The 15131-nt window shown below is 40.2% G+C and overlaps 1 protein-coding gene across 1 annotated transcript; it reads left to right on the forward strand.

The window, feature by feature from the left end:
- The first annotated feature begins 273 nt into the window (after positions 1 to 273).
- Positions 274 to 8742, forward strand: pdap1b (pdgfa associated protein 1b). Its single transcript, XM_057817703.1, has 6 exons — positions 274 to 475; positions 732 to 823; positions 3590 to 3676; positions 3749 to 3870; positions 5944 to 6095; positions 7466 to 8742. The coding sequence occupies exons 1-6, from the start codon at positions 463 to 465 to the stop codon at positions 7528 to 7530; spliced, it is 531 nt and encodes a 176-aa protein (XP_057673686.1). The 5' UTR covers positions 274 to 462; the 3' UTR covers positions 7531 to 8742.
- The last annotated feature ends 6389 nt before the right edge of the window (positions 8743 to 15131 follow it).

The following is a 15131-nucleotide window of genomic DNA, read 5'->3' on the forward strand; positions in this document are numbered from 1 at the left end:
TAACTTTTTTTAAATATATCTTTTAAAATTACGTTCCATTCCATCTTGGTATTTAATTATTCCCCTACATGCATTTAGGTAATTGTAAGTTTTTTTTCTACGAATAAATGACGCAAAAAGTCCATTAGTTGTTTTCGTGATATTGCATCACTTTAGGCTACAAGTTAAATGCCGTTAAGAAAATAAGGGGGTAAAATTTTGTATTTATAACTCATAGTGTACAGATAATCAATTCAAAACATGGTGAAAATATTGTAAACGTTTTCTGGGGAGAATGGCTTGAGATAACTCCGACACGTTATTTAATTTTTAAAAACATTTGAACAGGCATATCCACGGCTGCCAACTATTGCTGGGTTGTGTTGCTCCGAGTTTAGCCAGCTGTCAGCCGTTTTCGGCCTTACTTGTTTTATCTGTTTTTATTGTCTGTCACCTATTGCTACATAGTATTTGTTCATCAAAATGCCCAAAGGAGGTAAGTGAATTGTGTAGACTAACAATTATTTTATGAACTCGTTTAAATATATTTTAGCGTGCGTTAGCCACACATAAGCAGGTCACAATTTATGCCATTACAACGAGTGTGATCATTTTACAATTATGTTTGCTTGATGGTGTTATGATCTGTACATAATAAGCAGGTTTGCCCTACATATGTGTCTAATCAATTTCCGTCTTTCCTGTGAATAGTAAACACCGAAAATCTGATCACGTCTGTTTTTTTTCTGTAGGTAGGAAGGGTGGCCACAAGGGTCGCATGCGTACCTACACAAGTCCAGAGGAGATCGACGCCCAGATGAAGGCGGAGAAGGAGAGGAAGACGGTAAATCTATAAAATACGAATCACCCAATGACGCTTGGAAAAAGTTGCCTGACCACAACTGAATTGCTTGTCCACAGACTTTTCAGCAGTTCAAAGTATGACTAGTTAATAGTGTTGCACCGATACCATTTTTTAGCTCCTGATACCGGTTCCGACAACTAGCTGTGTGGTATCAATGCCACGTTTTGAAAAAATATACAATTTATTTTGTTTTTTTAAATACTAGATTACTGGGGTCCCGTGGTGTGCTGTGCCGGTTGGGGGGCTGCAGCTCATGGGCTGGGTGGGCGGACGGGGGTGGGGGTGGTCGTGGGGTTGGTGGTGGGTCCCCTCTTGCCATCCCTGAAGGCCGGTTGATGGGACGGCGGGTGGCCCGGGGGACCACCCTGGATCCTGGAGGGGGGTGACGATGGCTCCTTTGCTGGGCTGTGCTGCCCCCGCCCTCGGGCTTGGTGGGGGCCTTGCCCCTGGGTTGGCGCCCACGCGGCGTTACCGCTTGGCTGTCGCGTATTTGGTTGGGCTTGCGTGCGTCTGTTTGTGAGTGAGCGCGCTTGGGTGGGGGGTCCTGGTGCCTGGCGGTGGGGGCGGCGTAGGGTCGGTTGCCAACGGGCTTACACTCACAAGGGATTTACATGATTACTGGGTTATAGATCTCAGTGCTGATTTGTGTAACTCCCCTCCCCTTCTTTCCCTGGTCAACAGCCCCCCCCACGGTATCAACCGGAAATACATCTAGCTGACGATAGAACCAACATATTAATGTGTTTCTTGTTGTTGCTTTTCTTTCTTTTCTTGTTTCTTTTTTTCTTTTCCCCCATAACCCCTTCCTGTTCGCTGCTTTGTCATAATAAATGAGGTATGTTGAATGATCACAATGGGAGTATGTCATACTCTCAATGTGAAACATTAAAACTGTTCAGACTAACCGGACACTTAGACTTCCATTCTCCGTGTCAAACAGCTGAACAGGACAGGTTTTAAAATAAATAAATACTAAATTACTGCATACTCACTTGAGTGATAAAGTGCTATCATGGCTTGATCAGACACTGCTTAATTCATTTTCTGCCACTCATGATGCTAGATGTCCAAACTGTTTGAGGTGTGAGGGGTGGCCATCTTCTCGCTTCAAATGGGTTGAACATCTACTAGTGATAAACTCATTGAAATTCACAGCAGAAGGATGATTGATGATACATGATTGGACATCTGTCATCATTATGGGAGGAGCGACAACTGCTCCTTTTTTTTTTTTAACGTTGGTGTGCTTGAGTAGGGTGACAAGCGATTGGAAACTAGCTCTTGACAAGCACATACTGCACAGCATTGGCACGTTATTTTCTTAGTACTATCCGATACCGTGATGTGATTTTAGAGTCGTATCGGTAAACACTAAGGATGCAACAATACTCGGTTTTATATTGAACTGTACGATACGCCCTCTTACGCCCTCTTTGATTTGATACGCAACAATATCTGATGCAAATGAAAAGCTCCCAAAATTTATTTTCCAAATTTTTTCTTGCATGCGCTCGCTAATCTGCCCGGGGAGCATCGAAAATTGAGGGCTGTGCCTTGAAAAGCTTTGAGACAGCTCCTCCCCGCGAGCAGCCCTCCTCCTGTCCTCCCCCAAACTGCGTGGAGGGCGGAGTGAAGCACGTTGCTTTTGTTTGTGGCAGAGGTAAAAGACAACAATCATGGCCAGCGAGGAAAGACAGAAGTTTGAGGAGGTGGCTTCAGCGTCGTACAGATCCGCTGTGTGACAGCATTTTGGGTTTGCTGATACGCTATCCCCCGTCTCACATATTTCATAAAGACTGTCTTCCCAGATATTTACAACGGAGTCCACCAAAACATTGTTACCGACTTGGCTGCCACGAACAACCTCGCTTTGACAACAGACAGCTGGACACTGAGAGCTACGTACCTAACGGTTACATGATGAACAATGAGTGGCAAATTAAAAATGCTATACTTCAAACTTGCCCTGTTTATGAAAGTCGATAGTCATATGCTGGTGTTGTGCAGTAATGAGCAGATGTGACTTCTGTGGCGTTTGTTAACCTTTCTTAATGCTCCGACAACACTCGCGCACACACACTAGATATCATCAAATACCAAACTAGATGTGGTTCGTTAGATCCGCTCCAAGTCCCATGCCATTGGCTACGTGAACCTAGAGTGATCATGGGACACGTAGTCCATATACTACATTGATGAATTAAAAACCGTCATGACTGAATGGAAGTTAAGCAGGCCAAATCAATCTATACCAGTGACTATAGATAATGCTGCAAATATTGTTAATTCAGTACGTGACACAGATGGACTCGGACCACAAATAGGATGTTTTGCATTTGGTAAACCTAGCTGCTAAGAGAGCTGTAGCAATCAACAGTGTGCCCCGCCTCACTTTGCAAACAGTAAAGATTGTTCTCAGCACTTTTTTACAAAATTTCTTTAAATCAGTAAGTAAGCACATAAATATTATGCACTAAAATGCATGTTTACATGATGGCAATGTTATTTTTGCTTGTTGGCAAAATAAAAAAAAAACATTGGTTAAAAAAAAAAAAAAAAAACGTATATTTTTGGTTTCAGAGCATTAAATGAATTGAATCGAATCAAAAATCGTGTCCCTCGTATTGAAAATCGTACCGAACCGTGACTTAACTGTGTCGTTGCATCCCTAGTAAATACTACTACTATATTTACCTGCGTACTTTGTGTTCTAAATGCATGGCTTCATGTACCTTTTGTTTCCAGGATGAGGATGAGGGTGCAGCTCAGACTGACATAACAGAGAAGCTACAGGCATCGGGATCAGATGACAGTGATGATGAGGGTTCACAGGTACTACCATTTTAATCTTTATTATTAATCTCCAATCATTATTGATCTCAGCTGTTGTAATATTTTTTGCAGAGAAAAAGAGTAGGTGTAGAGGGCTTGATAGAAATAGAGAACCCCAACAGAATCGCTCAGAAGTCCAAGAAAGTGACGCACATCGAGTTGGATGAGCCCAAGCAATTATCGAGGAGAGAAAGGTGTGTGTCCACACGAGTCAATCACATTTTATTCCTAAAATGACACTTAAGAATTAAAATAAGAAGTTTTCCTGGTGCATTGCCCATTTTCTTTTTACCCCTGAAAGTATTTAACAGGAATGCTGCTTAGTATCCGTATAAGTAAAGGTTTCCAACTATTTGGATTGGAATGAACGCTGACCTACGAGCACATATTGTAGCATCTACAAGGACAACGCCAGCTTTGTGATAATACACACTTAGCATGGAAACAGTTCATTATTTTCAATTAATTATACCCATCTGCACTCGACGGACTATGTAAAAAAAAAAAAAAAAAAAAAAAAAAAAAATAACAGGATGCTCGCTGTGAGCATTAGCCTAATGCTAACACAAACCTGAATGCTATGCTAACGCTACGAGTTACATGTAGTGTGTGATGATCACTCAGCACAGACCTTTAAAGGCTAAAGAAACATTGCATATTTTCTCTAGCCCAGATAAGAAAACAAATCTTACCGGCAGGGGCGCTGCCAGGGGTTTTGGGCCCCATGAAAAGATATCACTTTGGGCCACACCACCAGGGCCAGGGGACACACACACATTTAGAGTATCAACTACGTAATTTCCTGCATTCTGGTGAATCTTTACACACTAATTTGAGCATTTTCTGCATTAATTTAAGATGAAAATATATTTATGTAAACATACATCGTATAGAGCAATAATGAATAGACTGATATCATCTATAGGAAATGTACTGAAGGCCATATTTTACAATCTAAATATATTTTTATTAGAAATATTCTCAAAGCAAGTACCATAATGAATGACTTAGAATAAATGTTTTGTTTTAACTATACTACAGTATGCATTGCAGTATACAACTGTTTCAGTATGAAGAGATTGCTAAGGGTTTGCCTACTGTACTGACTAAATGTAAGCTAAAATTGGAGCAAACACTAGCTAGCAAACAATTACAGTATTTCATTATGGAGTAGGCTTAGCCTCACCTGGAAACTCCCGATCTCCACTATAGGCTGCAGCTCCGAAGCGAGGTCCCTTGTTAACAAACTAAATTCAATTGATGACAAACTAAATTCAATAAATTCTTGACAAACTGGATTCAAGCCGATTTAAAAAAGAAAATTTCCACACCAACTTTCAATTTAGATCTGTAGGATACCAAAAAATGCTGTCATTATTTGGAATTCATGTTTTTCAATAGGTGAATGTCGCTCATTGAGGCCGGGAAAATCCCGTATTTCTTACGGAGTGAGCTGGGACCTCGCTTGCGAGCTAAGATAACAGGTTAATTTTCAGCACTACACTGACACAAGACACCTTCCTTTGTGAAGTACTTTGTCACATCCTGTTGGCCTTTCCTACCCACTGACTGGTGTAAATGTGCACCGCTGCTCCCGGCCTGATCAAAAGAAGGGTGGACCAAACCATTTAATGAAAATACGGGGGGGGCTGGCAATACATATGCTCTCTGGGTGTTTACTTTTTGCCAAAAACAAAACAAGAAAAAGAAACCCTTTGTTTTATTCCTATTAAAATTATAATGATTAATATTTAAATTTGTAAACGACTACCTAATGTCCAAATTTTCTTTGTGGGCCCCTATCAGGGCATGGGCCCTTGGAATCAGTATCACTTTTCACCCCTATACCGCGCCCTTACTTACCGGGTGTTCAAACCTTGAGAGTGGAGAGGACACTGGCGCAGCATGTACGTCACATAAGGGACATAAGTAGATAGGCTCACTACAAATAAAATGTCCCATATGGTGAACGTGTGAGGGGAAACTATTGCACATTTTGGTCTCGTTCTCGTCTTGTTAGACGAAAACTGGTATTAGGCTTATGATGTTTTAGTCTCTCAAAACACGATTTTTGCTCGTTACCGTCTCGTCATTGTCAGGAAAAAAAAGTGTTCGTTGCCGAATTATTTTCGTTATCATTGTTGACGAAAACAACGCTGATTGTCCCCTTTTTCAAAAATCTGCTAAAAATCGATAAAGGATATGCATGAGGTGGGTCAGGTTGAATTGTTTTTAATTAATATTTTTTGCCACTTTTGTACACACAGAGAGGAAATTGAGAAGCAGAAAGCAAAAGAGCGTTACATGAAGATGCATTTAGCAGGGAAGACGGATCAGGCCAAAGCTGATCTCGCCCGCCTCGCCATCATCAAGAAACAGAGAGAGGAAGCGGCGAGAAAGAAAGAGGAAGAGAAAAAAGGTAAGTTGGAGATATTTGCACCAAAGAATTTCAATAAGTGTATAACGAACATAGCCCTACACTTCAAATAGATTGGATGTCTAGCGCCGTCAATGACTGCAAAATGAGTTGAAAAATAAAATAAGTTCTTCCTCTGGCCAATGCACCCTCCCGCCAATTAGTTTAGCAATTTAAAGTGTAAAGGCTGGCAGCGATTGTACGACTGTTCAGTGGCTGACTAAATAGCAGTTAGATATGACCTAATTTTAATGTCAACGCATTGATTTTTAATGGGAATGTCGCCCTTACCAACATGGCCGTACAGAGGACATTTTGAATTGAAATGAGTTTATCACTCATAGACATTCAATCCATTTGAAGTGCCAACCCTATACTATGAACAGTCCAATTCTGACGTTTTCCAATCCTACCTAGGCATTTCTCATATTTGGATAGAATTCCGATATGTATCCAATACCTCTGAATTATTAACGCTCATCAGTTCACATCCGAACAATACGTCATTAACAAGTGAAATATGTCACGACTGTTCGGCAAAAGAAACAGATGCGTATGAGCAATGGCAGATAAAGGCGCAAAAAATACCTTTTGCTTCTTGATACCGGACATGAAGCTATTAGGCTAAAAAAAAACATTGCCTCCGGTAGCATGAAATCGTGATGGTTGAAATCTTCCAAATGGACCATATTTACTTTCGTAAACAGTACGACACGTGATGATGTGTCACAGTACTCATGCTTGTGACGTCATGGCAGTGTTCTCTTCAAGCTACTAGTCACAAAGTTTGCGCAATATTAGCAGATACACAAAAATATCAGAATTAACTACAAATCTGAATTGGGCATCCCGTCCTGTGATGGGAACCTAGCCTTATATTTTGAATGGCTGCCACAGGTGCACTAAGAGAATACAGTGGTACCTCTACATACGAATTATTAGTTCCAGGACCTGGTTTTTAAGTCGAAATGGTTGTATGTCGAACGGGATTTTCCCAAAAGAATACATTATAATTCGATTTAATTCGTTCCACAGCCCAAAAACCTATGCTAAATCCTTCATAAATTCTGCTGGTACAATTGCAAATAGCAATTACATGTAGCACAGCAAATAGATTATAAATACCAATTGGAGTAATGAAAATATAATAATGTAACATCGGGTTCTAATGTGGCGTCTGCGTTTTTGCATGCTGCTCCACGCTCATATTTGTCAGTCATTTCCTTTTTAATTTCAATGAAAGAGTCACCTTTTTCACCACCTGCAGGTGATTAAATTGATTCTTTCATTTTGTATAACCATGTATGATTAATGAATAACAGATAAGATATGAAACTTGCATATCCTCATAAACTCTTTTTTTTCCCTTGCAGCAAGAGAGGCGAGAGAAGCAGCAGCAGCGGCAGCTAAAGGATTAAACTCCCTTTCACTAAAATGATGCGAAGTATTCATCGGAACCATTTCTCCACTTGTATGGACTGAGGCAATATGAAATAGACTTAAAAAGAAAAAAACTGCTATGGAGAGTATTCACCTTACCACTGGAATAATGGCTTGGATTGGTAGAGCTGCAGTTGGATCACATACAATTGGAATGAAGTTATGAGCTTTTACTTGATATGAATCCAATCAGACTGATCATTTTGCAATGTCCCCTTGGTTTATTGAACATTCGAGCTGTTTCGTCTGAATTTTACACTGTACATAACCAAATCATTAAAGTATTTCACACTAATGTGATGAAAACGTTACAACATGCATTATTTAGTATTTAAAATAGAGTATTTTGCCACACACATTATTGAAGCGGCATGGCGCTTCAGTGGCTGGCACACCCACCTCACGGTTGTGTGAGCAAGGGCTCAATCCGGCTTTCCTGTGTGGAGTTAGCATATTCTTCTTGTGCCTACGTGGGTTTTCTCTGGGTACTCAGGCTTCTTCCCGCATCCTAAAGACCTGAATCGATAGCTGATTGAACACCAGAGGTGGGTAGAGTAGCCAAAATTTGACTCAAGTAAGAGGAGCGTTACTTTAAATAAAATTACTCAAGTAAAAGTAGTCATCAAAAAAATGTACTCAAGTACAAGTAAAGTTTTTGGTGAAAAGAAATAAAGTAATCGGTAACATTGTGAGTAGCTGCTTATGATGTTTGATTATATGTATTTTTAAACAACGGTGCTTTTTTTTTCTCAGCACAAGATTATCTCTACCAACTGTTGTTTTTATACTGCACTATAACCTATTACAGAACCACATTGAGCCAAAGAAATAAAAAAAAAAAAAAAAAAAGAACATTGAATTCTGGTGAAAGAAAAAAAAAATACACAAATAAAGCGCCATTCGTCCAAAGAGCATGAGTGCCTTCTAGTGGAGAAAATATATTTCCTATTAGAAAATAAAAAGGATCATATTTTTCGGTTTTCCGTGGTCAGTCGGTGCCAAATAAATACTTGGAGAGAGGTTAAAATTTGCGCTTTCGAGTCATGTTGACGGCAGCGCTCTATGTCAAATACTCAAATTTTTTACGGTGCTTTAATGTAGAGATCGACCGATATGGGTTTTTCAGGACGGATACCGATTATTAGTAGTTAGAGGGGCTGATAACCGATTTTTGGAGCAGATATTCATTTGCAGTATACAGTATATCACAAAAGTGAGTACACCCCTCGCATTTCTGCAGATATTTAAGTATATCTTTTCATGGGACAACACTGACAAAATGACACTTTGACACAATGAAAAGTAGTCTGTGCAGCTTATATGATAGAGTTAATTTATTTTCCCCTCAGAATAACTCAAAATATAGCCATTAATATCTAAACCCCTGGCAACAAAAGTGAGTACACTGCATAGTAACTACGTACATCCCTAAATGCCAAAATTGAGTACTGCTTGTCATTTTCCCTCCAAAATGTCATGTGACTCGTTACAGGAGTGCTGTCAGCATTGCTGCAGAGATTGAAGAGGTGGGGGGTCAGCCTGTTAGTGCTCAGACCATACACCGCACTCTACATCAAATTGGTGTGCATGGCTGTTACCCTAGGAGGAAGCCTCTTCTGAAGACTGTACACAAGAAAGCCCGCAAACAGTTTGCTGAAGACGTGTCAAAAAAGAACATGGATTACTGGAACCATGTCTGATGAAACGGGAATGTCTTGAGAAGAGGCTTCCTCCTGGAGTGACAGCCATGCACAAAAATTTCATGTAGAGTGCGGCGTATTGTCTGAGCACTAACAGGCTGACCCCCCACTTCTTCAATCTCTGCAGCAATGCTGACAGCACTCCTGTAACGAGTCACATGACAATTTGGAGGGAAAATGACAAGCAGTACTCAATTTGGACATTTAGGGATGTACATTTTTTCTAAGGGGTGTACTTACATTTGTTGCCAGGGGTTAAGATATTAATAGCTATATTTTGAGTTATTTTGAGGAGAAAATAAATTAACTCTATTATATAAGCTGCACACAGACTACTTTTCATTATGTCAAAGTGTCATTTTGTAGTGTTGTCCCATGAAAAGATATACTCAAATATCTGCAGAAATGCGAGGGGTGTACTCACTTTTGTGATACATTGTGAGTGTATAAACTGGCGTAAAATACTTGAATAATGCAAACACAACTTCATTGAAATGCATAAAGCATGTTTATTGAATCACACAAATAGAAAATAATAAATCCAGAAGTGCCTGAATTTCCTAGACTCAGAAACATCTCTTATAAAGTTGAATAAAAGGTTAAATAAATAGCTCTTGGAACATTTTCCACAGAAAAGAAAGCCCTGATGAACTCGTTTATGTATCCTTGAACAAGATACTCAACCCCACATTGCTCCTGGTGCTGCGTCACCAGTATGTAGATGAGGAGATAGTTTGAAGCGCTTTGAGGGCCTTAAAAAGGTGGAAAGGCGCAATACAAGTGTAACTCCATTTACCATTACCATTTAACCAATCAGAGGACAGAATACTACTGCAGGAGACAGGCACGGCTGCTATCTCAGCCGAAGTAACCCAGTTTTTAAATAGATTTTTTCATGTCTGCCGGTCGAGTGAAAAAAAAAAGGGGCCGATACAGATATATGTCAAATTTCCAAATATTGGCACCGATAATCAGTCTATCGCTAAATCTGCCACGTGATTGAAAAAGCTGGCGTGATTATAGAACGGCAACCTTGAATCTGATTGGTATAATGGAGTCATGTGATTATTTTTGCGACGTCTCATTGGCGAAACTGGTAGAACCACTGTTGGCATCTATGGCAAAAAAAAAAAAGTGAAATTAATATGTAGAACAAAGAGGAAAATGTAATGACTAGTGTAGCCCAAAGTAGAGGAGTAAAAGTTGCATTTTTTTCCTCACAAATCTAAGTCAAAGTAAAAAGTATGGCTTAGTAAAACTACTTTAGAAGTACATTTTCTCTAAAAATTACTCAAGTAAATGTAATGCGTTACTACCCACCAGTCTTGTTTTTAGCAGCCCTTTTAATTTTTGTCTCAGTCTTTTGGACGATAATACTTATTAGTCTTAGTCATATTTTAGCCATTTCAAAATGTGTCTTTGTCTAGTTTTTTTTTTTTTTTTTTAAGGAAAACAGACTAATTTCGTCTAGTTTTAGTTGAGTTTTTGTGGGTAAAATTCAAAAGTTTTATTCCAAAAATAGATGAATAAATGAAGGTTTCCAACAATTTCGAATGAAAAATCGCAGACGAGGACATATTGTAGCGCCAACTCGATGATGATACACACTCAGCAGGAAAACAATGCATTATTTTCAATTAATCACACCGAGGAACTGTAGTTAAAAAAGTTGCCCGAGAGTTTTAAGAGGAGGCTCGCTGTTAGCATTAGCCTAATGCTTACATGTGTTTTAGTGTCCCAAGGCACGTTTTTAGCATGTTCTCGACTTGTCATCGTCATGAAAAAAATGTTCGTCGACAAAATATTTTCATATTAGTCATCACTGACGAAAACAACATTGCCACCCACCTCTGTTGAACACCAGGGGCGTCACTAGGTTTTAAGAACAGGGGGGGCTTAGCCCTCAGGAGTTTCACAGGATGTACAGTGGGGAGAACAAGTATTTGATACACTGCCGATTTTGCTGGTTTTCCCACTTGCAAAGCATGTAGAAGTCTGTAATTTTTATCATAAGTTCTCTTCAACTGTGAGGGACGGAATCTAATACAAAAAAAACAGAAAATCACGTTGTATGATTTTTAAATAATAAATTTGCATTTAATTGCATGAAATAAGTATTTGCTACGTCACAAAAATCGAACTTAATATTTGGTACAGAAACCTTTGTTTGCTATTACAGATACCAAACGTTTCCTGTAGTCCTTGACAAGGTTTGCCTCCATGCAGATCTTCTCCAGAGCCTTCAGGTTTCGGGGCTGCTGCCGGGCAACACGGACTTTCAGCTCCCTCCATAGATTTTCTATCGGGTTCAGATCTGGTGACTGGCTAGGCCACTCCAGTTCCTTAAGATGCTTCTTACGGAGCCACTCTTTAGTTGCCTCGGCTGTGTGCTTTGGGTCGTTGTCATGCTGGAAGACCCAGCCACGACCCATCTTCAGGGCTCTCACTGAAGGAAGGAGGTTGTCAGCCAAGATCTGGCGATACATAGCCCCATCCATCCTCCCCTCAATACGGTGCAGTCGTCCTGTACTCTTGGCAGAGAAGCAGCCTCCATGTTTCACGGTTGGGATGGTGTTCTTGGGGTTGTACTCATCCTTCTTTTTCCTCCAAACACGACGAGCCGAGTTTAGACCAAAAAGTTAAATTTTGGTCTCATCCAACCACATGACCTTCTCCCATTGCTCCTCTGGATCATCCAGATGGTCAGTGGCAAACTTCAGACGTGTCTGGACATGCACTGGCTTCAGCAGCGGGACCTTGCGTGCGCTGTAGGATTTTAATCCATGACGACGTAATGTGTTTCCGATGGTTTTCTTCGAGACTGTGGTTCCAGCTCTCTTCAGGTCATTGACCAGGTCCTGCCGTGTAGTTCTGGGCTGTTCCCTCACCTTCCTCACGATCAGTGATGCCCCACGAGGTGAGATCTTGCATGGAGCCCCAGAATGAGGCAGATTGACCGTCAACTTGAACTTCTTCCATTTTCTATTGACAAACAGGTGCAGTTACTTCCGGTTATGAGTGGAGAACAGGAGGGGTTCTTAAAAAAGAACTAAGAGCCGAAATATTTACTAGTTGGTAATGTATCAAATACTTATTTCATGCAGTTAAATACAAATTTATTATTTAAAAATTATACAGTGTGATTTTCTGGATTTTTGTATTAGATTCCGTCCCTCACAGTTGAAGAGAATTTATGATACAAATTACAGACCTTTACATGGCTTGCAAGGGGGAAGTTCAAGAGAATGGCAAGAGTGTTCAAAAAAAGTAATCAGACCAAAGGTTGGCTACTTTGAAGATGCTAGAATATTATAAGTTTGTTTTTTTTTGCACAGTACTTAATCCCACACATATTCATTCATAGTTGTATTACCTTCAGTAAGAATTTACAATGTAAATAGTCATGAAAATAAAGAAAACGCACGAATGAGAAGGTGTGTCCAAAATTTTGGCCTGTACAGTATATGGGTGTGTGTGTGGGGGGGTTATGTATGCTCTATATAATCAACTTCCCAGCTTTCTCCACTTACTAATCATTACTCTCCTACTTACCTTAAAGTAGAGGTCTCTCCCCCATCTTTGCTCCTATGCTCTGACTGCTACAGGTCAATAAAGGTGGTGGAGTGATTAATATTAGTGTATTATTATGACTATCCACTAATGATAATCATGCATGAATCAGCTGAGCTCCTCTACTCATCTGTGTAAAGTGAGAAACACAACTGATACTCCAGAAGGAAGTCATAGCTATACTGTATTTTGAGTTATTTTGAGGGGAAAATAAATTAACTCTATTACAGTGCATCCCAAAAGTGAGTACACCCTTCGCATTTCTGCAGATATTTAACTATATCTTTTAATGGGACAACACTGACAAAATGACACTTTGACACAATGAAAAGTAGTCTGTGTGGATCTTATATAACAGAGAATTTATTTTCCCCTCAAAATAACTCAAAATATATAGCCATTAATATCTAAACCCCCGGCAACGAAAGTGAGTACCCCCCTTAGAAACTACATCCCTAAATGTCCAAATTGAGTACTTCCTTAGTGAAAGTTGTCAATATTAACATACAACATGTCAACTGTCAATATTTTGTGTGGCCACCACTATTATCCACAACTGCCTTTACTCTCCTGGGCATGGAGTTGACCAGAGCTTCACAGGTTGCCACTGGAATGCTCTTCCACTACTCCATGACGACGTTGCGGAGCTGCCGGATATTTGAGACTTTGTGCATCTCCACCTTCCGCTTGAGGATTCCCCAAAGATGTTCTCTTGAGTTCAAGTCTGGAGACATGCTCCTCCTGGGGTGATAGCCATGCACACCAATTTGATGTAGAGTGCGGCGTATGGTCTGAGAACTAACAGGCTGACCGCCATCCTCTTCAATCTCTGCAGCAATGCTGACAGCACTCCTACGACAATCTTTCAAAGAAAGCATTTGGATGTGATGCTCAGCACGTGAGCTCAGCTTCTTTGGACGACCAACCCGAGGCCTGATCTGAGTGGACCCTGCTCTTTTATAACACTGGATGATCTTAGCCACGTTGCTGCAGCTCAGTTTCAGGGTGTTGGCAATCTTCTTGTAGCCTTGGCCATCTTCATGTAGCGCAACAATACGTCTTTAAAGATCCTCAGAGAGTTCTTTGCCATGTGGTGCCATGTTGGAACTTTCAGTGACCAGTATGTGAGAGTGGGACAGCTGCACTACAAGTTTGAACACACCTGCTCCCTAAGCACACCTGGACCTAGTAACACTAACGAGTCACATGACGTTTTGGAGGGTAAATGACAAGCAGTACTCTATTTGGACATTTACGGATGTAGTTTCTAAGGGGTGTACTCACTTTTGTTGCCAGGGGTTTAGATATTAATGGCTATATTTTGAGTTATTTTGAGGGGAAAATAAATTAACTCTATTATATTAGCTGCACACAGACTACTTTTCATTGTGTCAAAGTATCATTTTGTTATTTTGAATATCTGCAGAAATACGAGGGGTGTACTTACTTTTGTGATACACTGTAAGTAGCAGCGTTATTTTAGAGCTGGGATGTAACTTTTGACCGCAAACAACAAAGGTAAAAGACGTGCGCAAAGACCGACTGTGGAAAAAATAAAAAGGTAGTACCAACTGATAGCTAGATCATAGGGAAAATGCGGACTGGATTTTCAGAGATGTGGGCATTCGCTATATGAACAAGTGGAATGGATTGGATAGCGACACACTGAAGGGGCTCGCTACCTTTCAGGGGTTTTCAACCCAGTCCTCAAGGCACACTGTGGGTCCTGGTTTTTGTTCCAGCCGATCCAGCAGAGACAGTTGAACCAATGAGGCTTCTGCTAAAACAAGCCACACCTGACTGCAATCAACTGATTGCACTTGTAAAACACCAGATTGGGGAAAAAGTGTTGTCATCTTGTTTGGTAAGAATGAAATCCTGCACCCACAGTGTGCCTTAGTGGAATAGGTTGGGAACCCTTACTCTATGAAGTAAAGGAAAACTGACAGATTCATGATCACATTTAAGTTACTAAAGAAAGGTTATATTTTATTGATTTAAACATATATATATAATAAAAAATATTCTGGCAACTTAATAGTAAATATGTCAGCATTTTTATGTAATCTTATTTATTTTTAATAAAACAACACCAAAATTACTTAGGGGGGGCTTGAGAATATTGAAGCCCCCTAAAAACACCCCTAGCGACACCACTGTTGAACACCCTAAATTCTCTCAAAGATCTGATAGTGAGTGTGAAAGGTTGTTTGCCCTGCAATTGGCTGGCAACCAGCTCGGGGTGTAACCTGCTCCTTGACCATAATTAGCTGGAATAGGCTCCAGCACCCCTGCAATCATAATGAGGATAAGTGGTACAGAAGATGAA

Source organism: Corythoichthys intestinalis, chromosome 16 (assembly GCF_030265065.1).
Source record: "Corythoichthys intestinalis isolate RoL2023-P3 chromosome 16, ASM3026506v1, whole genome shotgun sequence".
NCBI classification, from domain to species: domain Eukaryota; kingdom Metazoa; phylum Chordata; class Actinopteri; order Syngnathiformes; family Syngnathidae; genus Corythoichthys; species Corythoichthys intestinalis.

Coding starts and splice junctions, on each gene's coding strand:
- pdap1b (XM_057817703.1), top strand. Junction 824..3,589: donor CGGAGAAGGAGAGGAAGACG/GTAAATCTATAA, acceptor TTTTGTTTCCAG/GATGAGGATGAGGGTGCAGC. Junction 3,677..3,748: donor GTGATGATGAGGGTTCACAG/GTACTACCATTT, acceptor TATTTTTTGCAG/AGAAAAAGAGTAGGTGTAGA.